This window comes from Carcharhinus amblyrhynchos, chromosome 31 (assembly GCF_965287045.1).
Source record: "Carcharhinus amblyrhynchos chromosome 31, sCarAmb.v2.hapA, whole genome shotgun sequence".
Classification (NCBI taxonomy): Eukaryota; Metazoa; Chordata; class Chondrichthyes; order Carcharhiniformes; family Carcharhinidae; genus Carcharhinus; species Carcharhinus amblyrhynchos.
In genome coordinates, this window is record NC_137354.1 from 16,132,216 (window position 1) to 16,157,668 (window position 25,453).

The 25,453-nt window shown below is 45.4% G+C and overlaps 2 protein-coding genes across 7 annotated transcripts in view; one reads left to right on the forward strand and one right to left on the reverse strand.

Moving 5' to 3' along the window:
- Positions 1-3,376, forward strand: part of LOC145360373 (C-X-C motif chemokine 5-like) — a 28,292-nt gene extending 24,916 nt beyond the window's left edge. The window contains exon 5 of the mRNA XM_080215555.1: positions 1,876-3,376. Within this exon, the coding sequence (XP_080071681.1) occupies positions 1,876-1,999 (124 nt within the window). The 3' untranslated portion in view covers positions 2,000-3,376. The remainder of the gene's footprint in view (positions 1-1,875) is intronic.
- rassf4a (Ras association domain family member 4a) overlaps positions 1-25,453 on the reverse strand; it is a 244,262-nt gene that overhangs the window by 211,089 nt on the left and 7,720 nt on the right. For 3 of the 6 annotated variants that reach the window (XM_080215548.1, XM_080215547.1, XM_080215549.1), the window contains exon 2: positions 10,023-10,145. The exons of 1 other annotated variant lie outside the window; for it this stretch is intronic. The gene's annotated coding sequence lies outside the window, so the exon portion shown is untranslated. Of the gene's footprint in view, positions 1-10,022; positions 10,152-21,390; positions 21,420-25,453 lie in introns of those variants that run through there. 2 more of the 6 variants (XM_080215550.1, XM_080215552.1) reach the window with 2 other exon arrangements.

Sequence of the window (25,453 nt, forward strand, 5' to 3'; positions counted from 1 at the left end):
CCCCAGTTTGAATGACAGGCAGCCAAGAAAGAAAACCCAACAAGCTGACTGCTTTCATTCAGAAAATGTCTTGAGTTACTGGATGAGTGATTGTCCCGTTTTGAAGAAGCTTCACCACCGCAGAGCTTCCTTCTGCTTTTGCCAGCTTCGTCCATGTGTGTTGTCTGCGAAGCAATGGTGGTTAATTCCTTCCCATTTTGGGAGCAAATTTGCTCTGTGCACAATGGCTGGCCATGAATACCCTGATGTGGAGATGCAGGCGTTGGACTGGGATGGGCGACAGTAAGAAGTCTCGCAACGTCAGGTCAAAGTCCAACAGGTTTATTTGGAATCACGAGCTCTCAGAGTGCTGCTCCTTCATCAGGTGAACGCCATGACTGTAATCGATAGGGTGGAGGGGGGGTGTGGGCCTGGATAAAATGCTCTGACAGAGAGTCGGTGCAGTCTTGAAGGGGCCGAAAGGCCTCCTTCTGCACCGCCAGGATTCTATGATTCTAATTGTAAACTATAATGGGCAGGAGATCTTGGGGAACGCGTGATTCCCTGATATCCACTCTCTCCGGGGCAAGATTCCCAAGCCCGGAGTACCCTATTGGAAAATTTCCCCTCCCGCTTCGAGGTGCAATTTCCTCGCTGGGAAAGTAATAACGGCATTTTGGCTTTGCAGCCAACTAAACCCATCTTAGTTCACCAGAGAACAGAAATGTCCTGTTTGCAGCTGTTGAATCTTGTGACTCAGCTATTTTCGTTTCCAACTTCTCACCCGTTCTTCCCTGAGGGAGCTGATTCATGTTGGAGTGTCTTCCAGTCCCAGTTATCATCTGTCTTGGCATTCACCCATTATGATCCTCAGACAGCGAGCATAAACGTGTTATTCAACCAAGGCAGCTCTGCAAACCCAGAACTGTCCTCGCCCAGAATCCACAGAACCACAGAATCTCTCCAGTGCAGAAGGAGGCCACTCAGCCCACTGAATCCACTCTCTCTGAAAGAGCATCTTGCCCAGGCTCACCACCCTCCCGCCCACTCCCCATAACCCCACATATTTACCATGTCTGGTCCACCTAACTTGTACATCTTTGGACACTAAGGGGCATTTCCACTTAACCTGCGTATCTTTGGTCTGTGGGAGGAAACCAGAGCACCTGGAGGAAACCCACACGGTTACAAGGGAGAACGTGCAAACTCCACACAGACACACTCACCCAAGGCTGGAATCGAACCTGGGTCCCTGGAGCCGCGAGGCATCAGTGTTAAGCACTGTGCCACTATGCAAATCTGCAGACGTGTGCACACTTTCCAGAGAGGGCTTCTAGATGGAAGGCAGCTGAAACCACACTGATGACGCTTCCTCCATCTTATTCCAGAAAAACGTCAGCTTGTCCAGCGCAGATTTGTGGATTAGATTTAAATGTCAAATATTTGCAGAGGAGCTTTAATGCTTTAGTTAATCTCTCCATCTCTCCATGTTGTCAGGGAAAGTATGTGGATTGGCAAAAAAAAGGAGAGACAAATAGGCTGAAATTGCAGTGATTTTGAACAAAACAATCTTGGAAGGGCAAAGGTGTGTGGGTTTGGTTGATTGGCCATGATAAATTGACTCCAGTTTCAGGGGGATTAGCAGGGTAAATATGTGGGGTCATGGGAATAGGGCCTGGGTGGGACTGCAGTCGGGGCAGACTTGATGAGCCGAATGGCCTCCTTCTGCACTGTAGGGATTCAAGGCAACGGTGAAAAAAATCCTGCTCTGCATTTCACACTCACACACCTTCGAAATGATTAAATCTTTCAGCAGTTCTCACGAAACGCGAGCAGCTGATGGCAGAACGCGCAAACTCCAATTCACCTGTCAGTGTTTCTCTTCCCCTGTTACAGCATCCGGCACGATCCAAACAGAATGAGCCAATGTACTCAAGGCAAACCCAAGAAAGGTCGGAAACAGAGTAAGAAAAGAGGGCGAAAAGGCCGCAACACGCAGTCCAAACATCGGCAGCCGTGACTCTCCTCTCTTCACCCCACGTACACGTTGCAGCCAGAAGCAGGAAAACGATGATGAGATACAATCCGGGACTCGGACGCTGGACTGTGCGTTACAACTTTGTAAAAACGTCTTTTGATTCCTGCTCTTCAGTGTTACTTTTAAGAAAGAGCTGGGCATGTTTATCGACCACTGAGTCACGCACATTCAGTTAGTCACGCAGAATGTGGAGATGCCGGCGTTGGACGGGGGGGTGGACACAGTAAGTAGTCTCACGACGCCAGGTGAAAGCCCAACAGGTTTATTTGGTCGCAGGAGCTTTCGGAGTGCTGCTCCTTCCTCAGGTGAGTGGTGAAGTGACTCACTTGAGGAAGGAGCAGCGCTCCGAAAGTTCGTGCCACGTAAACCTGTTGGACTTTAACCTGGGTGTTGTGAGGTTAGTTACCCAGGTTCCACATAATCCCTTTACAGTGCTGCAAAATGTGTAACCAAGATAGAGGCTATGGTGACTGTACATATGAACCATTAGCCACACTAATCATGTAACCAATGCCATTTTGGATCAATCTTAGAATTTTAGCCGTTTTAGATCAATCCTGATTTTGTTGTTGTTAAGCGGCTATTCTTATTGCTGTTATGTATTTTCTATGTAGCAGAAACATTGTACAGGTCAAGTTAAGACAGCAATAAACCTACTCCACATATGCTTCCCTATCATTCACTTTGGGGTCTATTATCCAACACCGCTCAGAGTTGGCTGCTAGGTAGGGCAAGTGCAGAGTTCTCTCACCAAGGCTTGCAACCCCACTGGGGAGAACAGCCAGCCAGAATACCGGACTAAATCTGGCAAATGGAGCTCGAGAAAATGGAAAACCCACTGCCATACACCACACGGTGCTTCCAGTGTTATGGGGCAGCACGGCGGCACAGTAGTTAGCGCTGCCTCCTCACAGCACCAGGGACCCAGGTTCGATTCTGGCCTCGGGTCACTCGGCTGTGTGGAGTTTGCACATTCTCCCCGTGTCTGCGTGGGTTTCCTCCGGGCGCTAAATTTTGCTCCCGCAATCCAAAGGTGCGCAGGTTAGGTGTGATAAATTGACCCTTAGGTGTCAAGAGAACAGACAGGGTAAATATGTGCAGTGGCAGAGGACAGGGCCCGGGTGGGATTGTGGCCGGTGCAGACTCGATGGGCCAAATGGCCTCTTTCTGCACTGTAGGGATTGTATGATTCTGACGTGTTAACATACTGCCCGTCAAAAGGCTGGAGAAGTATAGCGCTAAACCAGAAAGTCTTCAAAGTATTCATTTTGCACCACAAATTTCATTTAAAAAATAAAATGGAGATTTACAGTGACTCTAATATTTGAAAGAATAGTTTAATAAAATAAACAAAACCAAGGAATGTGAGATTGTCTTAATTTACTCAAGCCTGGATTCTAAACACCTAATTCAGTCTCTGGAATAAAAGATTACATTTTCATTCTACCGTCAATTTACAGAAAGGGCAAAACTCACAAGTTACAGGTAATGCCGTAATTCCTTACAATGACAAAGATTGATTGGAAACTGCTATTTTACAGTGAGGTGCAAGGCACCGTCTGACGTGTCACCAAAATGCCATATCAGTTTTGTGTTTGGATTGAAGTTTCAACAACGGCCATGTTATTTTTAACAGCAGAGAGGATACAGCGTGGAAACGGGCCACAATAAGAACATAAGAAATAGGAGCAGGAGTAGGCCATCCAGCCCTTCGAGCCTGCCCCGCCATTCAATAAGATCATGGCTGATCTGTCGTGGCTCAGTTCCACATTCCCGCCCTCTCCCCATAACCCTTAATCCCCTCGCTTATCAAAAACCCATCAACCCGCGTCTTAAAAATATTTAGCGAGGCAGCCTCCACCACTTCAACGGGCAGAGAATTCCAGAGATTTATAAATTATAAATTCAGCCCATCTAGTCCATGTTGACACTAACATTCCACTTCAGCTTTCTCCCATTCTTCCTCATCTATCAAAACAACCCTCTACTGCATTCTCACCCATGTGTTTATCCAATATTATTTGCTTCAACTACTCCCCCGGAAGCACGCTTAGAACTGCTGTGCCTGTTTCAAAAGTCCATGTTGTTAATATAAATTGTAAACCGGTTGCACAATTCAGAATTACTCCCTTTTACAGCTGCTCCCTATCTTGAGGCCAGCTATTTGTCTCCCAACTCTGACATTGCAAATGCTCCAACTGATCACCCCTCTGACTTTATTGACTTCTTGCCAAGGTACGGGTCCCACGGTTGTCAATCGGTCTTCAGTGCTCCTCCCGTAAGGCCAGTAGACATGGAGTCTGCTCTGCCATTCAATCATGGCTGATATTTTTCTCATCTCCATTCTCCTGCCTTTTCCTCATAACCCCTGATCCCCTTATTATTCAAGAAACTATCTATCTCTGTCTTAAAGACACTCATGACCTGGCCTCCACAGCCTTCTCTGGCAAAGAGTTCCATGGATTCACCACTCTATAGCCGAAGAAATTCCTCCTCATCTCTGTTTTAACGGATCGTCCCTTTAGCCTGAGGTTGTGCCCTCTGGTTCTAGTTTTTTCTACTGGTGGAAACATCCTCTCCACATCCACTCTATCCAGGCCACGCCGTATCCTCTAAATTTCAATTAGATCCTCCCCGTGCTTCTAAACTCCAACGAGTACAGACCAAGAGTCCTCAACCGTTCCTCATACGACAAGCTCTTCACTCCCGCTTAGCCATCGATGGCGAGTAGAGGACACTAACCATCACGGGCCGTTCAGCTGTGTTTTCACTGAACTTCCTGAACAAGTAGCAACCAGAAAGGGGAACCCAGGCAATCTCGCCAACTCACGGGTGTGGTGGTCAACTGCAGGGGCAAACTATCAGCTTGCCTCTCATCAGCCAGGGCAGCACGGTGGCACAGTGGTTAGCATTGCTGGCTCACAGCATCAGGGAGCCGGATTCGATTCCTGGCTTGGGTCACTGTCAGTGTGGAGTCTGCACATTCTCCCCAGGTCTGCATGGGTTTCCTCCAGGTGCTCCAGCTTCCCCCCACAGTCCGAAAGACCTGCTGTAGCATTGGCCGTGCTAAACTCCCCCTCAATGTACCCAAACAACACCGGAGTGCGGCGACTAGGGAATTTTCACAGTAACCTCATTGCAGTGTGAACGTAAGCCAACTTGTGACACTAATAATTAAACTTTAACATAGCGACAGCCTGGGAATCAGACAGTCGGACACTTCTGGGTGTGAGAGGCTCCCAGCCAACCACTGCCTCAACTAGTTAATATTGAAAAACTCAGGATCTGAATCATAGAATCCCTATAGTAGAGAAGGAGGCTGCTCAGCCCATCAAGCCTGCAATGATAACAATCCCACCCAGACCATATCCCTGCAAATTTACCTTGTTAGTCCCCCATGACACAAAGGGGTAATTTAGCACGGCCAATCCACCTAAGCCACACATTCTCTCTTCCACCTTCTTCCGTCGGGAAAAAGATACAAAAGTCTGAGGTCACGTACCAACCGACTCAAGAACAGCACCTTCCCTGCCGCTGTCAGACTTTTGAACGGACTTACCTTGGATTGAGTTAATCTGTCTCTCCACTCTAGTTATGGCTCTATCACTACATTCTGCACCCTCTCCTTTCCTTCTCTATGAACGATATGCTTTGTCTGCGCAGTGTGCAAGAAATAATACTTTTCACTGTATATTATTTTAATAAATCAGATCAAAATCAAATCTTCGAAGGAGGAAACGAGAGCAACCGGTGCAAACCCACGTAGGCATGGGGAGAAATGCAAACTCCAGAGAGCCTGAGGCTGGAATTGAACCCGGGTCCCTGGCACCGTGAGGCAGCAGTGCTAATCACCATGCCACCGTGCCGCTCTGAATCTTTGCTTACATTTGTTGGCTTGTGAGCAAACACTTGGATCATGTACAATTTGTCAGAATTTGGCAGAAACTCACCTGGGCGAATCAAAGACAACAATCTTGTGGCAGTAGCAATGTCTGACAGTCAGGAAATGATTCACTAGATCTCACGTGCCCGCAGACTCAAACTGATTTCAATTACATTGATATTTGCCAAGCGCTGTTTTTTCTTTATCTTTATTCAACCACCACGTGAACACCACATTACTGTCTGGTGGAGCAGGAGACGTTGCAACTTGTGACTCACTGCTGTCATTTTTTTTTTTAAATTGCGTAACGGCATGACTGCGAGAGAACCTGCCGCAATACCTGTGTGCCTCTTGGAGCGGAGTGTGAGAAAGTTTTACAATTGCACGGTCTATTGCCACCATGCCCTCGGCACAGTTGGCCGGGCAACCGGTGAAGAGAAAGGGAGGCAGCACCCCCTGCAAAGCCAGAGCAAATAATAACAATAATAGGCAAGATTTGCAGCCAGGCAGCGACAGCCTCACAGGCAACGCGAGTCAGATCAGGTCAGCAGAGAAACTGTTTGACACTGCATTACTCGCCACAACACACGTCTCAGTGAAGCACTGGCATCAAGACTAACTCCGGCATTGTGAGGTTTTCAACTGGCCCCAGTGCACAACACAAACCACGCGTCCCAACTGGCAGCGCTTTGTCCTGGGTATTTCTCTCCAGGAGTGCAGATGAGCGTATGTATTCTGAAAAGCAGCTCAAAGACCAGGATTTTTGTGAAATTTAATGATGAGCATGTGGAAGTTATTATTGCTGAACTGGAAAACCCCTGGCAGTACAGTCAGTTTACAGAATTTGACCTTCCAAACTTATTCCCCACAAATTTGTTGTCTGGGCAGAGTGCTTCAAGTTGCACAGTACTGGAGTGATGTATCGGTGCAAGTATTTTGACATTGTGAATCAACAGAAATCCGCCCACACATAATTCAGCTGCTTCTTAAACCGGTCCAAGATTTTCATCTGTAAGGAGAGAAAAGAGCTGACATTTCGAGTCCAGATGACCCTTTGTCAAAGCTTTTATTATTTTACCTCGGGGTCCATGCCACATGTTGGTCTGTTTTCCCATGCAGAGATTATCTAACATCAGCCACAAATTTGTTTTTAACTACCATGTAGAGAAACAGTTTGGCTTTAAATGCTGTTGCAGATCTATCCATCCACTAACTAATCCCTCATTGGCAGATTTACTGTTTTAAGATATCCCTCAGTTGCCTCGTTTTAAGACTAAAAAGCTCAAGTCTAATTTTTTTTTTGACTCTGCAGGAGATTAGCCTCGTGACTCTTCTCTGAAACACCTCTAGGGTTTAAATTCCTTCTTCACACCTTGGTGACCAAGAATGGGCAAAGCATTCAAGCTGCATTCTGATTAGAGATCTATAGAGTTCAAACTCCGGGAAGGCGCCTGCTTGAAGAATTCTGACAAATTGTTCAAGTTAAACTCTCACTGTTTGTGGCACAATCAAAACTCTTCATATAATATTATAATGTAGAAGGAAGCCATTCAGCCCATCGAGTCTGGACTGACCACAGTCACACCCTATCCCTATCACCCCATGCATTTACTCTAGCTAGACCCCCTGACACTAAGAGGCAATTTAGCACGGCCAATCCACCTAACCTGCACATCTTTGGACTGTGGGATGAAACCCACGCAGACATGGGGAGAATGTGCAGCCTCCACACAGACAGTGACCCGAGGGTGAAATTGAACCCGAATCTCTGCCACTTGGAGGCAGCTGTGCTAACCACTGTGCCACCGTGCTGCCTCCCCCCAGCACCCACCCCCCAAATTGGACTTGAGTTTTTTCGTCTTAAAACAAGGCAACTGAGGGATATGTCATAGCAGTAAATATGAGAATGAGGGATTAGTCGTCAATGGGTAACTCTAACAGCATTTAAAGCTAAACTGTTTCTCTACAGAGTAGTAAAAAGCAAAGTTGTGGCTGATGTTAGATATTCATAAGATTAATGCAATCAGTCTGGAATTATACTATTTACTTTATTATCTTCAAGTGAATGACAAACCTATTGAATACAAGGTACTGTATCACAAAATCTGAATAACAGGAGCAGTCAAAGAACAGAAGTCTGGGTATTACGGTAATGGAAACAATGATCTCAATTTTAGGTTTTATAAATTATATTTGAGGTTACAAAAAGACAGATGATTTGGTCAATACATTTGTTTCCTTCATTTCTGCATTTGGTCATTGATAATTCTTAACCACAAGATTCATTTAACTCAACAGATCTAATCATGTCAAGGTTGCAACGACTGTAGTTCTCTTGATCATGACATCGAAGTAATTGTTAAAAGAAATACTCACACTTGCATGGCACCGCTAATTACCAATAAGTATTAGTTGTGTTTTACAAAACCAGGATTCAGCCTGCACCTTTCCACACAATAAAAACTTAAAGATGCGGCTGCTTAGGTAGGCTTATTGGAAAATGACAGTTGGTCAAACGATCATGCTCCTGATGTGAGATTATATTTGGAAAATCAACTCATCTGTTTCCTCCACCATGACTGTTGCCAGCATTTTCTGCTCTCCTCAAGCCGGCACGGTGGCACAGCGGTTAACATTGCCGCCAGGGACCCGGGTTTGATTCCCGGCTTGGGTCACTGTCTGCGTGGAGCTTGCACATTCTCAGTGTCCACGTGGGTGTCCTCCAGGTGTTCCGGTTCCCTCCCACAGTCCAAAAGCTGTGCAGGTCAGGTGGACTGGCCACGCTAAATTGCCCTTTAGTGTCAGGGGGACTAGCTAGGGTCAACGTATGGGGTTATGGGGATAGGGTCTGGATGAGGTTGAGGTCGGTGCAGACCCAATGGGCCGAATGACCTCCTTCTGCACTGTAGGATTCTATGATTCTATTCAAGTCAGAGTTCATGTCTTGTAGTTACACATTTATTTTAACTTACAACACTGGGAGTGAGTTTACCCACCCACATTCCCCCCACCCACTTACATTGCATTTGCTTCTTTGGCAATCACATCACATCTGTGCCCTTTTGTCTCTTGATCCTTTTACCAGCAAGAAGTCTCACAACACCAGGTTAAAGTCCAACATGTTTACTTGGAATCACGAGCTTTTGGAGCACTGCTCCTTCATCAGGTCCCTTCTCAAGTCCACTTTTATCAGCGGGAATAATTTCTCCCTATCTAATACTGTCCAGCCTTCTCAATCATTTAGAACGATGGAGCTATTTGCTGATCCAGCCCGAGAGCTAATAGAAAAGGTGTGTTTCTAAAAATAGTTGAAGTTTGAAAGCTCTCCCTAACCCACCAACGCTCACGGGTCTCTTTCTCCCCTCGCTCAACCTCCCTGCTCACAGTCCCCACTGCGGGTTTCACAGCAAATTCAAAGCCTCAATTTGGAGTCCCAGCGGGATAAAGTTTGGAAAGCACTCAGGTAGGTAAGTTTGTTCTGTTTTCCCAAAGCTTTACTGTTCAACAGCACACAACATAACAACACATGAGCATGGATAAGAGTCTGAAGGCACCACTCAGAGGAATAACACAAGACAATGATCATTTGTGGAAAGCTAGGAGAAAATGACCTCAGATAACCAAGGGTTCCATTTTCAGAAAGAGGCAGCAATAAAACAGAAGAACATACTTTAAAAGAGGAAGAGAAACTGGTTCCAAATTCCTTTCTTTTGAAAAGAAGTTGGTTCCAAATTCCTTTGTTTTGGAAAAAAACCCAACAATGTAGAGATTGCAGCCGGGATTTACCCTTCAACATTCCTGGCACTTACTAAGATTACATTCCAGGGAATTCTCAATCCCTGACCACTGATTGCCAACCTTCACAATTATAACAGAAAGCCCAGGCTTGCGAGATAAGCTGAGGTTATGTGGAAAGGTCATTTTAGAATTACGTTAAGAGCTGAAGGCAGTAGGATGCCGAAGTGGGACAAAGGCCGAGAGGAGTGATGAAAAGGAGATCAACAGAAAAGAGAGACAAGGTAATAAGTGGGCACAGCTGAAATCCCAGCAAGGGATCAGCTGGTTAACATCCTGGGAAATCCCAATGAAGTGTAATTGGACATTGTCTCTTACTCGACTTACCTTATTGATGATATTCTGGAGATCAGATGGCCTCCCTAGGCACCGTCTTCATACGTAGCTCAAATCATTCAGACCCAAATTTCCCAAAATGTTTGATTTAGGGAATTCTGATGAGGTCAAACCCTGGTGCTTTGGGATGGAAAAAAAGAAATAAATCTGTAAGAACTGAACAAAATCATTTTCATAGAATCATAGAGTCCCGACAGTGCAGAATGAGGCCATTCAGCCCATTGAGCCTGCACTGTTGACAATGTCACCCAGGCCCTATGCCCATAACCCCAGATATTTACCTTGCTAATCCCCTGACACTCAAGGGCAGTTTAGTATGGACAATCCATCTAATCTGCACAACTTTGGACTGTGAGAGGAACATAAGAACATAAGAAATAGGAGCAGGAGTAGGCCATCTGGCCCTTCGAGCCTGCCCTGCCATTCAATAAGATCATGGCTGATCTGTCGTGGCTCAGTTCCACATTCCCGCCCTCTCCCCATAACCCTTAATCCCCTCTCTTATCAAAAACCCATCAACCCGCTTCTTAAAAATATTTAGCGAGGTAGCCTCCACCACTTCAACGGGCAGAGAATTCCAGAGATTCACCACCCTTTGAGTGAAGAAGTTCTTCCTCAACTCTGTTCTAAACTGTCCCCCCTTTATCTTGAGGCTGTGCCCCCTAGTCCTACTGTCCTTTCTGAGCGGGAAGAGTCTCTCCACCTCTATCCTATCCATCCCATTCATCATCTTATACGTCTCAATGAGATCTCCCCTCATTCTTCTAAACTCTAACGAGTACAAGCCTAGTTTATTCAGCCGCTCCTCATAGCTCAACCCCCTCAACTCCGGTATCAGCCTAGTAAACCTGCTCTGCACTCCCTCCAAGGCCAAAATATCCTTGCGTAAGTACGGCGCCCAAAACTGCACACAGTACTCCAGCTGCGGCCTCACCAATGCCCTATACAGCCGCAGCAAGACCTCCCTACTTTTATATTCAATCCCCTTCGCTATGAAGGCCAGCATCCCATTCGCCTTCCTGACCACCTGCTGCACCTGCAAGCTGGGTTTTTGCGACTAGCCAGAGCACCCGGAGGAAACCCTCACGCAGACATAGGGAGGATGTGCAAATTCTACACAGACAGTCAACTGAGGCTGAAATTGAACTCAGGCCCCTGGTGCTCTGAGGCAACTGTGCTAACCACTGTGCAAGCATGTCATCCGTAAAGTTACAGAGTGGGAAAAAAAGCAACAATTAAATAGAAATTAGTCCAGTGTATAACTAGGCTAAGTATTTAATAAGACAGGGTGAGAACTTCTCATGAAATGATGAACCTTCAGCATCTCTTCAACTCTCCACACCCAAACTTTTGTCTCTTGTACATCAGTGCTTCAAACTGCAAGCTGACCCCTCCACATACCAAATTTCGTCCTCAACACCTCCCCAGGACTATTGAAGTTACACGTGTTTATATTCCTCCCACGGTGGCACAACAGCACCGTGGTGGCACCTCTGCCTCACAGCACCACGGGCCCAGCTTCGATTCCTGGCTTGGGTCTTTGTTTGTGTGGAGATTGCACATCCTCCCCATGTCTGCATGGGTTTTCCCCGGGTGATCTGGTTTCCTCCCACACTCCAAAGATGTGCGGGTTAGGCAGATTGGCCCTGCTAAATTGCTCCTTAGTGTTTGGGGAACTCACTCGGGTAAATGTATGGGGAGAGGGCCTGGGTGGTTGATGCAGATTCGATGGGCCAAATGGCCTCCTTCTGCACCGTAGGGATTCTATAATTTAATAGCCAAACAAACTTTAGAGCTAGCAAGGAAATGTGAATTCACACTTATTTAGCACTTCTTATATTTTGGGTGAGTTGGAGATTTTTTTCTAACGTGCAAGGTATTACCAACCACACGGGAATCTCTGACCAGTGTCCTGGCCAATATTTATCCCTTAATCACATAGATGGACAAGATGGCCTTTACCTGTCCATCACCATTACTGATAGGTTCATGCGCTTTCAGCACTTTAGAATTAATTACTTTTGAAGTGTAGTCAAGATTGTTAAGTGGGCAGCCATTAGTGTACACAGCAATAAACCGTAAAGAGGAAGTAGATGAACAGATGACCAGAGAATGTGGCTATAGGGATGTTGGCCAAGTCACAGGATTGCAAGCACGAACATCAACCTTAGCTAAGCATTCACCTTCCTCGTCCAGCCCCATTTTTCTTAGTGCTGACATCCTGGGAAATGTGAGGATATGTGCCTGCATGCATTATAATGCAAGCTGCTAGGCAGATCACCAACAACCAGTCCTGGCTTCCCCCCCCACAAATGCCGACACTATAGTTAAGAAAGCCCATCAACACCTCTACTTTCTCAAAAGGCTAAGGAAATTTGGCATGTTAGATACGACTCTCACCAAGTTTAACAGATGCCCCATAGAAAGCATTCTTTCTGCTTGTATCACAGCTCAGTATGGCTCCTGCCCTGCCCAAGATCGCAAGACACTACAAAAGGTCATAAACGTAGCCCAATCCATTACTCAAACCAGCCTTCCATCCATTGACTCTGTCTACACTCCCCACTGCAAAGCAGCCATAATAATTAAGGATCCCACGCACCCTGGATATACTCTCTTCCGTCTTCTTCCGTCAGGAAAAGGATACAAAAGTCTGAAATCACATACCAACTAACTCAAGAACAGCTTCTTCCCTGCTGCCATCAGATCATCAGGTCTAATAAAATGGACCTACCTCGCATTAAGTTGATCTTTCTCTACACTCTAGCTATGACATAACATTTTGCATCCTCTCCTTCTCTGTGAACAGTATGCTTTGTCTGTATAGCATGCAAGAAACAATACTTTGCACTGTACACTAATACACATGACAATAATAAATCAAATCAAAACAAAGCAAAGGGTAAGGGAGTGACACTGCCCACATTGTGATGTATATAGTCACACGGTCACAACAGTCTAGAACAGAACTCTGTGAACAGCTAGCCAGCAGGGTGGTAGCAAACCAACGCAAGACCATACTGGAACTGTTACAGTCTATCAATAAAGCAGTTTATGTTTAAACACACAAATATTCAAGGACTCATCGATGAGTCACCACCACTGTAACATAAAGAATCCATATTGAGCACATAATAAATGAGATTAAGTAGCTTGACTCAAATCAGAGATCAAATTCAAACAATTATCCACTGAGCCATCGGGTGGATCTGTAGTGGGACTTCTAACAAGATCCAAACTTGAACTTGGCAGTGCATTAGTCATAGCATACCTTGGTTCTGTACCTAAATCTGATTTAAAAAAGACAGCAGAACTAACAGAGAAGAAGAACAAGACTATACAGAGGGACGACTAATAATTGGGCTTTACTACATGTAACTCAGTGATTATTTTGGGCAAGATTTAAGATGATACACATTCGGACAACCTGCTGAATGGTTTCTCAAGCAAGCTGCAATTTTAAAATTGCCAAATGTATTAAAACAAGTGTGATAAGCTATCACAGACTCTAGATTTGCTATACCAGACCATACCACATGCAACTTATTCACTAAACAACTTGCCCTAAGGTAACTGCAAAGTAAGATCAAAGTGTGTGCCATACGTGCTACTTTAGGTTCCAACAGTACCTTCCTTGGTGATTTATCACACCTCCTCTCTTAATGAATGTGCAAGTGCACTCGCCATGGTGAATCCACAGGAACTGGGTGAACAAGACCCCATCTGTCCTCTCAAATGAATGTACGTGATCCCAGAGCACTATTTCAAAGAAGAACAGGGAAGAACTCTCCAATGCCCCGGCTAATATTTATCCCTTACCCACCACACCCGAAACACAAAATTCTGGTCATTATCATATTGCTGAATGTAGGAGGTTGCTGTGTGCAAATTGACTTATCACATTTCGTACACAGCAGTGACTAATACATCACAAATATTGGCTCTACAGGGCATCCTGAAGTCATAGAGCGAGTCATAGAAGAATACAACACGGAAACAGGCCCTTCAGCCCAATCAGTCCATGCCAACAATGGTGTCCTCACAGCTAGTTCCAATTGTCCACATTTGGCCCATGTCCCTCTAATCTAATGCAGGTGGCACAGTGGTTAGCAACGCTGCCTCACAGCTCCAAGGACCCAGGTTCGGTTCCCAGCTTGGGTCACTGTCTCTGTGGAGTTTGCATGTCTCCCTGTGTGTGCGTGGGTTTCCTTTGGGAGCTCTGGTTTCCTCCCACATTCCAAAAACGTGCAGATTAGGTGGATTGTCCACACTAAATTGCACCTTAAGTGTCAGGGGATTAGTTAGGATAAATGGATGGGGTTATGGGGATAGAGCCTGGGTGGGAGTGTGGTCAGTGCAGACTCAATGGGCCGAATGGTCTCCTTCTGCACTTAGGATTCTAGTCTAATGTCTAATTCTTTCCCCATCCATGTACTTATGCAAATGCTTTTTAAATGTTGCTACTGTACCTGCATCAACCACATTCTCTGGCAGCTCATTCCACATATGCACCACTCCCTGCGTGAAAACGTTGTCCCACGTGAAAGGTGCTACATAAATGCAAGTTTATATGTTTACATTACCTCTTTACCCTATATGCCTGTACAGGATAGCCTCTCAGTTACATGTTGCAAAGCCGATTATTAGTTTTTCTAATGTCAGGAATAGTCTTGTCATTCTTCTCTAAGTTAAAGTTTACTTATTAGTGTCATAAGTAGGCTTACATTAACACTGCATGATGTTACTGTGAAAATCCTCTGGTTGCCACACGAGTGAGAATTTAGCATGGCCAATGCACCTAACCAGCACATCTATCAGACTGTGGGAAGAAACCTGAGCACCCGGAGGAAACCTACACAGACATGGGGAGAATGTGCAGGCTTCGCACATACAGTGACCCAAGCCGGGAATCGAACCCAGGTCCTTGGCAGTAATGCTAACCACTATGCCACCGTGCAGCCCCATGCATTGCCCTGTTAGCTCAAGCGTTTCCCTTTTTCTCTCCGTGACCAGAATTGGTACATCACTATCAAGCGTGGTCCGAATAACACACTGTCGAGTTCAAGCTGGTGCTCTGCAACTTACAATCTTTTATTATAGCTACACAGTTCAGCCATCTATTTGCTTGTTTGACTGCTGTTCTTCGGAAATGTTGAGCATTGAATATATAACACACTTAAAATCACTCTGAATTTCACCTTACAGTAATTTGGCACTATTCATGAGGTAACTAAATTATTCATTTTTTTCCTCCAACATCATGATTTATTTTGTTTGATTTATTTCACTGTATCCCAATACATGTGACAAAGTACTGTTTCTTGCGCGCGATACAGACAAAGCATACCATTCATAGCGAAGACAAGGAGAAGGTGTAAAGCGTAGTTTGTAGTCATAGTGAGAAGTCTCACAACACCAGGTTATAGTCCAACATGTTTATTTGGAAATACAAGCTCCTTCATCAGGTGAGTCATAGCTAGGGTGAAGGGAAAGATCAACTTCATTTAAGGTAAGTTATGTTTGATGGTAGCAAGGAAGAAGCTGTTGTTGAGTCGGTTGGTACATGTCCTCAGACTTTTGTATCCTTTTTCCAATGGTAGGAGGTGGAAGAGAGCATGTCTGGCGTGTGTGGGGTCCTTGATTATGCTGACTGCTTCTCCAAGGCAAAGGGAAGTGTTGACAGAGTCAATGGATGGGAGGCTGGTTTGCGTGATGGACTGGGCTACATTCGTAATCCTTTGTAGTTTCTTGAGGTCTTGGTCAGGGCTGGAGCCCAGTCAAGCTGATTGAACAGTAGGAAAGGATATGTTCCAACATGATGACTTTTACACTTAAGCTACAGTCTTTGTGCCGTGGGGAAAATAATCCATTGAAATGCAGCTTAGTTCTTCATACCTCAACAGTCCCTCATGTTGCTTTAGGACGCACTACATCAAACAATTAAATTTAAGGGTAGACCATCTCAATAGAAACAGGAGTAGACCATTCATCCCATCATGTCTGTTCCTCCCACCATTCAAGTGGATCAATCTATGTTGCAAGTCCATCTGCCTTGGTTCCATTATATTTATTAGGTACAACAAAAAGAGGTAGCACATGTCATGATAGTGACTTTTAAGGGGCACCTTTGACAAATACATGAACAGGATGGGAATAGAGGGTTGTGGTACCCAGAAGTGGGGTTTTAGTTCAATGTGTGGAGTTTCAGATAGGCAACATGGTCGGTATAGTCTTGGAGGGCCAAAAAGCCTGTTCCTGTTCTGTAATTTTCTTTCTCCTTTGTTTTTCTGGGTTCTGGGGGCTGAACTGCAGGCAATTCGCATCAGATGCCATATGATTGTAAACACAGTGAGTGGCTGCCAGAAGTATGCAGAGCAACCAGATCTTTACATCAAAGAGCTAGCAATATGGCTTGGGTCAACCTGATTACAAAACCAGCAACTGCTGGGGAGGCAATGGCCCAATGGTATTATCAGTAAACTATTTATCCAGAAACTCAGCTAATGTGCTAGGGGCCCAGGTTCGAATCCCACCACAGCAGATTATGGAATTTGAATTCAATAAAAATATCTGAAATTAAGTATCTACTGATGATCACGTTGATTGTCAGAAAAACCCACCTGGTTCACTAATATCCTTTAGGGAAGGAAATCTGCCATCCTTACCTGGTCTGGCCTACACGTGACTCCACAGCCACAGCAATGTGGTTGACTTTAAACTGTCTTCCGGCAATAAATGCTGGCCAGTCAGTGATGCATTATGTCCCACAAATAAATGAAAAAAAGCCCAAATCCCATTCACCAACAACAAATCTTTCCTCTGGCAATGACCGTCAAAGGATTGACTTGGTTACAATGCAACAATAAAAGCCACTATAGTATAAACATTTCAAACTCAATATAATCATGCTATACTGCATACAAAGGACAAATAATCAATGTTATGTCTTTGCCTGTCCTTGTGCTCCGAGGCAGTGTTGCCTCAGTGGCTGCAGCATGGTTGGGGGAGGGCTGCTTACATTCAGTGGAGGAGATTGCAGATGACCTTGGGAGGACAACTTTGAGTAATTCTGGGTCTCGACTGCCGGGCGGTAGGCTGTTGATGTATGGGCAGCCAGAGTCAGGCCAAGGTTGACCGGCAAGTAACTGCAAGAGCAACGGTGGGAGGATGAACCAATGGCCGGGGTTGAATCCGTGTCCCTGGGGCTGTGAGGCAGCAGTACCAACCACTGTTCCATTCTCACTGCAATCTGTCACCTGCTACAGCACAACTACTATCACAGAACATAAAGAGTGTCCAATGTTGCTGGTGTTAAATGTGTTTGGCTGCTTCTAGGCTGAAGCTGAAGATATTTGCAACAATTCACAGCTTCCATCCACTGCTGCAGGGGGGATGTGACTGTGGCCCACTGTTCAAAGAGAACTCAGTGCATCTCATCCTCTCCTTGTAAAAGAAGCAGACAGAGTGAGAGCGCATCATTACTAGGTTTGTATTTGCCTCCCTGAGAAAGAACAAGAAAGATGGTGTTTAAACCATCCGCAACTTGTAAATCAGAAGGGTGAGTGAGATGAGACGGGTGGGTGTGGTTGGAATGCGAGGAGGCGGATAAGTTATGAGGATACTTTAGTCACCTTAATCATCATCCTCACTGCCGGCCATGACTCAGCAACAGACGCCCCAATAATATTCAACACCATCATCTTCGTGCAGGTCAGAGCGTACATGCACCCTCTCCTGCACTCTGGTTAGCTCCTGCTCTCTCTCCAATTATGCGCAACATTGTCCTGCACGGGACAGTGAAGTACATTAGTGCGTGTCACACAACCTGCTTGGCTCAAGCAGCCACCGTGGTCAAACAGCTGGCGGCATGTGTAAGATGCGGGTCTGGGATGAGCAAGAATGCAAGATGTGCAAGAGGGCCCAGATGATGTAGCATTTGTTGAGATCTCCATTCAAGAAAGATGGTGACTCTGGGTATGTTTTATAAGGAGTTGGTCAGATTACAGTCAGCAATTCAACTTTGTTGCACTGATACTTCCGACAAACAAAAATAGCCTGTTCCATCTGTTTCACTGCAAACAGTGAACAAGATTGCACAAGGAGCAAAGGGCAATCCTGTTAAAATAAACTGCATTTAACTCATTTCCAGTCATCTAAACGGAAAAGGAAACTCATCCAACTGTCAGATCATCATTTCTCGATTAGAATTGCCTTCCCCAAAGATCAATATCATGTATTCTTGTTAAAGTTGCATTCGTACAAGCTACACTCATTCGACCTTGACCTCAGACCCATAAACAGAAAGGAGTTGTCCAGTCAACGCCTAGTCTACAGAAATTCATTCTTCCTCTCCTACTTTACCATTCTGTGGGTCCAATTGTGGCGAATGTGGAGAGGTTTGCAGCTATCGTGCACAGTTTTGGTCCCCTTACTGGAGCAAAGATGTAGAGGCATGGAGACAGTTCACAGGAAGTTCACTAGATTGATTCCAGAGATGAGGGGGTTTGTCGTATGAAGAGAGATTGAACAGCTTAGGCTGATACTCTCTGGAATTTAGAAAAATGAGGGGAGATCAAATTGAGGTATACAAGATGGTAAAAGATATGGATAAAGTAGAAGTGGAGCAGATGCTCCCTCTTATGGGACATTCTGGAACGGGAGGTCATAGTCTTAGGATAAGGGACAGCAAATTTAAAACAGAGTTGAGGAGAAACTACTTCTCCTAAAGGGTTGTGAATCTGTGGAATTCGCTACCCCAAAGTATGGTGGATGCTGGGACAGTGAGTAAACTTAAGGAGGAGGTGGACACATTTTTAATAGCTAACAGGTTGAAACGTTACGGGAGAAGGCAGGAAAATAGGGATGAGGCGCATATCAGCCATGAGAGCGGACTTGATGTGCCGAATGAACGTAAGAACATAAGAACGAGTAGGCCATCTAGCCCTTCGAGCCTGCCCCGCCATTCAGTAAGATCATGGCTGATCTGTCGTGGCTCAGTTCCACATTCCCACCCTCTCCCCATAACCGTTAATCTCCTCGCTTATCAAAAACCCATCAACCCGCGTCTTAAAAATATTTAGCGAGGCAGCCTCCACCACCTCAACGGGCAGAGAATTCCAGAGATTCACCACCCTTTGAGTGAAGAAGTTCCTCCTCAACTCTGTTCTAAACCGCCCCCCCTTTATCTTGAGGCTGTGCCCCCTAGTCCTACTGTCCTTTTTGAGCGGGAAGAGTCTCTCCACCTCTATCCTATCCATCCCATTCATCATCTTATACGTCTCAATGAGATCTCCCCTCATTCTTCTAAATTCTAACGAGTACAAGCCTAGTTTATTCAGCCTCTCCTCATAGCTCAACCCCCTCAACTCCGGCATCAGCCTAGTAAACCTCCTCTGCACTCCATCCAAGGCCAAAATATCCTTGCGTAAGTACGGCGCCCAAAACTGCACACAGTACTCCAGCTGCGGCCTCACCAATGCCCTATACAGCCGCAGCAAGACCTCCCTACCTTTATATTCAATCCCCCTCACTATGAAGGCCAGCATCCCATTCGCCTTCCTGACCACCTGCTGCACCTGCAGGCTGGGTTTTTGTGACTCATGCACAAGGACCCCGAGGTCCCTCTGCACCGTCGCCTGCTGCAGTTTTTCGCCCCGTAAGTAATAGTCCTTCCTACCATTATTCCTACCAAAGTGGACCACCTTGCACTTGCCAACATTAAATTCCATTTGCCAGTTCCTGGCCCATTCGCCCAGCCTATCTAGATCCTTCTGCAGACTCTCCACACCCTCCGCGCAATTTGCCGTTCCACCAATCTTGGTGTCATCAGCAAATTTCGACACCATACACTCGGTTCCCTCCTCCAGATCATCTACATAATGGGATATACATACTGGGAGCCATAACAGAAATGTAACCTCTGGGAGCCCAGGTACTTGAATCCAGGAGTTACGGTTCATGTGAATGGTCTCTAGGCGAACCCACACCAATTGGTTCCACCAGAACCCGTCAGCAAGTAAAATGACAGGTCATCATCCACCTGAAATGATGGGCCAGATTCTCTGGCCTTGCCCAAGGCTGGGATTCTCTGGTGACACTGCGGTGAACGAAATTTTGGCTGAGTGACAAATTCTCCATTCCCATTGGCAGCCATGGGGTGTGAATGGCTGGAGAATTCCAGATGATATAATGACTTCAATCAGGCCATTGAGGTTGACCTACTGGAGTATGAACTCTCTGACGAAGGATCCAACTGATGGGCCAATCAAGGAGTCTTTGCCTTGTACTTAACTGGGACTGTCAATTCCTCTGACACCCCTGGAGATAGACTGCTGATTGACAGCACTCTGTTTACTGCTGTTACAGTGATTAGCACTGCTGCCTCACAGCTCCAGGGAACCTGGGTTCGATCCCTAGATTGGGTCACTGTCTGTGTCGAGTTTGCACGTTCTACCCATGTCTGCGTGGGTTTCCTCCAGGTGCTCCCGTTTCCTCCCACAGTCTGAACGACGCGCTGGTTAGGTGCACTGGCTATACTAAATTCTCGCTCGGTAGACCCAAACAGGTGCCGTAGTGTTTGGCGACTCTGAGATTTTCACTGCACTGTTAATGTGAGCCTACTTGTGACTAATAAATAAACTAAGACTAGAGCTTGTAAATAAAGGGATTTTGGTGCAGGGACTTTTGCCCCCTAAGACTTATTACAGATGACAACTCTCTTTCTTACTACAGATGCAGGCCATGACTCAGTGACAGGTGAATAATTCTCGAATTAAAAATGAAGCTGTTTGGAAACATTTTCTCAGAGACATCACGAAACACAATATAAATTGAAGTGCTTTTTCTAGTTAGAAACGGAAGGAGTAAATCCGCTATTCCAAAAAAGAAGGGAGAGAGAAAACATGGAACAATAGGCCAGTCAGCCTGAATTCCAACACTGGGAAAAACACTGGTATATATTAAGGAAGACATTACAATGCTCTTAGGAAAACATATGATTATTATAACATGTCAACATTGTTTTAGGAAAGGGAAATCCTGTTTAACAGATAGATTCATTACAGTTTTTTGAGGATGTAACTAATTGAGTTGATGTTATAATCATAACAGATGTTAATTGCTGGGTAAACCAAATCCCAGGGGGAAAATTGGCCCACGGACAATATCTATTCTTTAAACAGGAAAAAATCCTACTGATCTCATTGAAGTCCAGCAACACTATTCATATTTAAAACATCAGCAGTAAAAATATCAACAAGAACAAAAGAAAACTTACGCACGCAAGATTACACTTACACAGTTAACATTATTCTTAAAAACATTCCCCCAAAAGACTCCCTACTTGTCCTTACCTCCCTACCTTGGTTAGGCTACATTTGGAGTATTGCATGGAGTTCTGGTCACCACACTATCAGAAGGACGTAGAAGCTTTGGGGTAAATGCAAAATAGATTCACCAGGATGTTGCCGTGTCTCAAGGGTATTGACTACGAGCAGAGGTTGAATAAACTGGGATTGTTTTCACTCGAAAGACGGAGGCTGAGAGGAAACCTTATAGAGATCTACAAAATTAAGAGAGGCATAGATAGTCAGAGGCCTTTTCCCAGGGTGGAAGTTTCAATTACAAGGGGCACAGGTTCAAGGTAAGAGGGGGAAAGTTTAAGGGAGACCTGCGAGAGAAGTTTTTCCCACACACAGTGGTGGATTGCTGGCACGCTGCCATTGAAGGTGGTGGAAACAGACACATTGGCAACATTTCAGAGGCATCTGGATAGGTACATGAATAGGGAGGGAATAGAGGGATACCGATTGAGTAAGGGCAGAAGTTTTTTTTTAAGTTTAGTTAGGGCATCATGATCGGCACGGGCTTGGAGGGCTGAAGGGCCTGTTCCTGTGCTGCACTTTTCTTTGTTCTTTGGTCCGACCCACAAGTAAACACCTTCCTGGCAACCGTCCCTTACACTTGTTAAAGTATAAAAATCCAATAATATTACCCAAGGCAAAACTGCTGCTGCTAGAGTGGAGGCATGCCACACAAGTGCTGAATCTCGCTTCCACTCTGCTGTGGGAATCCAAGAAACTTCATTAACAGGACGGCTTTCTGCAGCCCAAGACTCTTCTGGCGTGACTGGATAGCTGATTCAAACTGTGCATCTTCTCCCAGGAGTTCTTGCTCTACACAACTCAGCTCAATACCTTTCCTTAATTTAATTGTCCCTCTTGCCTTTCAATTCCATTGTAACTCAGACCGCTTTGAACTTAACTTTTGCAAAGTATAAAAAAGATTTAAAAGAGACAATTGGAAAGGGTGCAGAGGAGGTTTGCTAGGATGTTGCCTGGTATGGTGGGAAGGTCTTATGAGGAAAGGCTGAGGGACTTGAGGTTGTTTTCGTTAGAAAGAAGAAGGTTGAGAGGTGACCTAATTGAGGCATACAAGATGATCAGAGGGTTAGATAGGGTGGATAGTGAGAGCCTTTTTCCTCGGATGGTGATGGCTAACACAAGGGGACATAGCTTTAAACTAAGGGGTGGTAATTATAGGACGGATGTCAGAGGTAGGTTCTTTACTCAGAGGGTAGTAAGGTCGTGGAATGCCCTGCCTGCAGCAGTTGTGGACTCGCCAACTTTAAGGGCGTTCAAATGGTCAGTGGATAGGCATATGGATAACACTGGAATAGTTTAGGTTAGAGGGTCATTAGATTCGTTCCACTGGTCGGCGCAACATCGAGGTCTGAAGGGCCTGTACTGCGCTGTAATGTTTTATGTTCTACAAATGCATCCGAGTGTGCTGGAGATACATAGCTCGGTGGGAATGCAAGCTGTGAAGAGGATACAAAGAGATGGCAAAGAGAATTGGACAGGTTAATGAGTAGGCAATGAGTTGGCAGATGGAATATAATGCAAGGGAGTACAAAGTTATTCACATTAAACAAAACCTTCTGATGACCAAAGTTGTGAAACTTTTTATTGTAAATGTTCCCAGAGACTTGGGTTCACTTACACTGTACAAGGAGCAACAAGCTTGCATACATTTGGAATATTGTGAACAATTTTGGGCCCCGTATCTAAGGAAGGATGTTCCGGCGTTGGGGAGGGTCCGGAGGAGGTTCACACAAATGATTCCGAGAATGAAAAATTTGACATATATGAGGAGCGTTTGAGGAATTTGGGTCTGTACTCGATGGAATTTAGAAGAATGGGGGTGGGGGGGTGGATCTCACTGAAACTTACAGAATACTGAAAGGCCTGGATAGAGTGGATGTGGGGAAGATGTTTCCATTAGTAGGAGAGGCTAGGGTCCGAGGGCACAGCCTCTGAGTAAAGGAACTACCCTTTAGATCCGAGATGAGGATGAAGCTCTTCAGCCAGGGGGTGGTGAATCTGTGGAAATCATTGCTTAGCCCAGGGACTTTGCATTCGTTAATTAAAGAAAATCTGGATAAAAAGACATTAGCTAAAGCAGAAATGTTAATGTCATATATGGGCTAGAGGGAAATGACTGTAAGGTCACTAAAGTATTGATACATAGCTGTGGGCCTGATTGATTGTAAGGCTGAGACCTGATCAATTTGTGCTCTGATTAATCTAAGGTTTTGCAAAGTCTCTCTTAAGTTATATCCCTGTATGTGTTCTGGTCAAATAAAGTTTGTGTCTTGTTTGGCCTTCCTAACATCTCCTTGATACACCACAACACTAGTCCAGTACCGTAAACACTAGGCCACCCCTTTGTGTTGTCATCCAATCCTGGATGATCCACAATTTGTGGGCAGCACAGTGACACACTGGTTAACATGCCATCTCACAGTGCCAGGGACCCAGGTTCGATTCCCAGCTGGGGTCACTGTCTGTGTGGAGTCTGTACGTTCTCCATGTCTGTGTGGGTTTTCTTCGGGTGCTTCAGTTTCCTTCCAGAGTCCAAAGATGAGCGGGTTAGGTGGATTGACCATGCTAAATTACCCCTTAGGGTCGGGGGACTGGCAAGGGTAAATACATGGGGTTATGGAGATAGGGCCTGGGTGGGATTGTGGTCGGTGCAGACTCGATGGGCCAAATGGCCTCCTTCTGCACTGTGGGGATTCTCTGATTCTACAGGTCTCCTGCAACACCTTCCTTAAAACCCATCTCTTTGGCAAAACTTTTACGCATGCCACCTAAATTACCCTTTGTTTGTATTCAGGATGTTTTTGTATATTGGCCGGAACTATCCGACTGGCGGGATCTTCTGGCCCTGCCGATGGCGCTGCTGAAGATTTCCCAGCAGCGTGGGAAAGCGTTGATGGAAAAAGCCAACAGCGTGTTGCCTCCTTCCGCAAGAAAAATGCATAGGGAGAGCAGCAAACACTGCCCATTAGATCCATTTTATTAATGCAATTAGTTGCTGTTGCATCTGCCTTCTTTAAACAAATACCATGTCTTATCGTGTTTACAGTTCTGCTGTTATGTTTATCCGGCCACATAATTGTTCTGGTTTTCTATGGGTTCAAGTGTCTAAAATCTAGAACCTAGAATCCCTACAGTGCAGAAAGAGGCCATTCGGTTCATCGGGTCTGCACCGACCACCATTCCACCCAGGCCCTACATATTTACCCGCTTATCCCTCTAACCTACACATCTCAGGACGCTAAGGGGCAATTTTTAGCATGGCCAATCAACCTAACCCGCACACCTTTGGACTGTGGGAGGAAACCAGAGCACCCAGAGGAAACCCATGCAGACACGGGGAGAATGTGCAAACTCCACACGGCCGGAATTGAACCTGGGTCCCTGGTGCTGTGAGGTAGCAGCGCTAACCACCACGCCACCCCAAATCAACCACGATCTCAATGAATGGCGGAGCAGACTCGACGGGCTGAATGGCCTATTTCTGTTCCCACATCTGACGGTCTAACGATTGAATGACAATTTGACAAGTCAGATGGTAGCCACATGACCTTAGTCCCACCCCCTCCCCCAGTGTGAAGAATAAGCGATGGGGAAGCATTAGATATTCCAAAGCAGCTGCGATCAATCAGAATGTACACAGTCATCGATACCCACCACAGAGTCAATAGCAGTCGCGACCATGTAGCTTAATTGCTTGGAATAATCGTTATGATGTCTGATGACTGATTTACAACAGTGCCTTTGCCTCTCTGCACCATTATGATGGTAATATAATTCTATGATTATGATCCCCCAGAGTGCGCACCAACTCCCCAATTAGACTTTAAGCCGGTAGCTGTTAAAAAAAAATTGTTGACTTTTAAAATAACATTTATGTAACCACCTGGAAGGTTACAGTCTTTGCTCATAGTCAGAACTGGTGGAGAAAAGCAAGTCTTAGTTAGATGTCTAACATTTATAAGCACAATACACAGTCAGATCGAATTGCCACCTGCATTCATCCGATAGCCTTTCAAAGCCACTCTGCACTCTACAGCACGA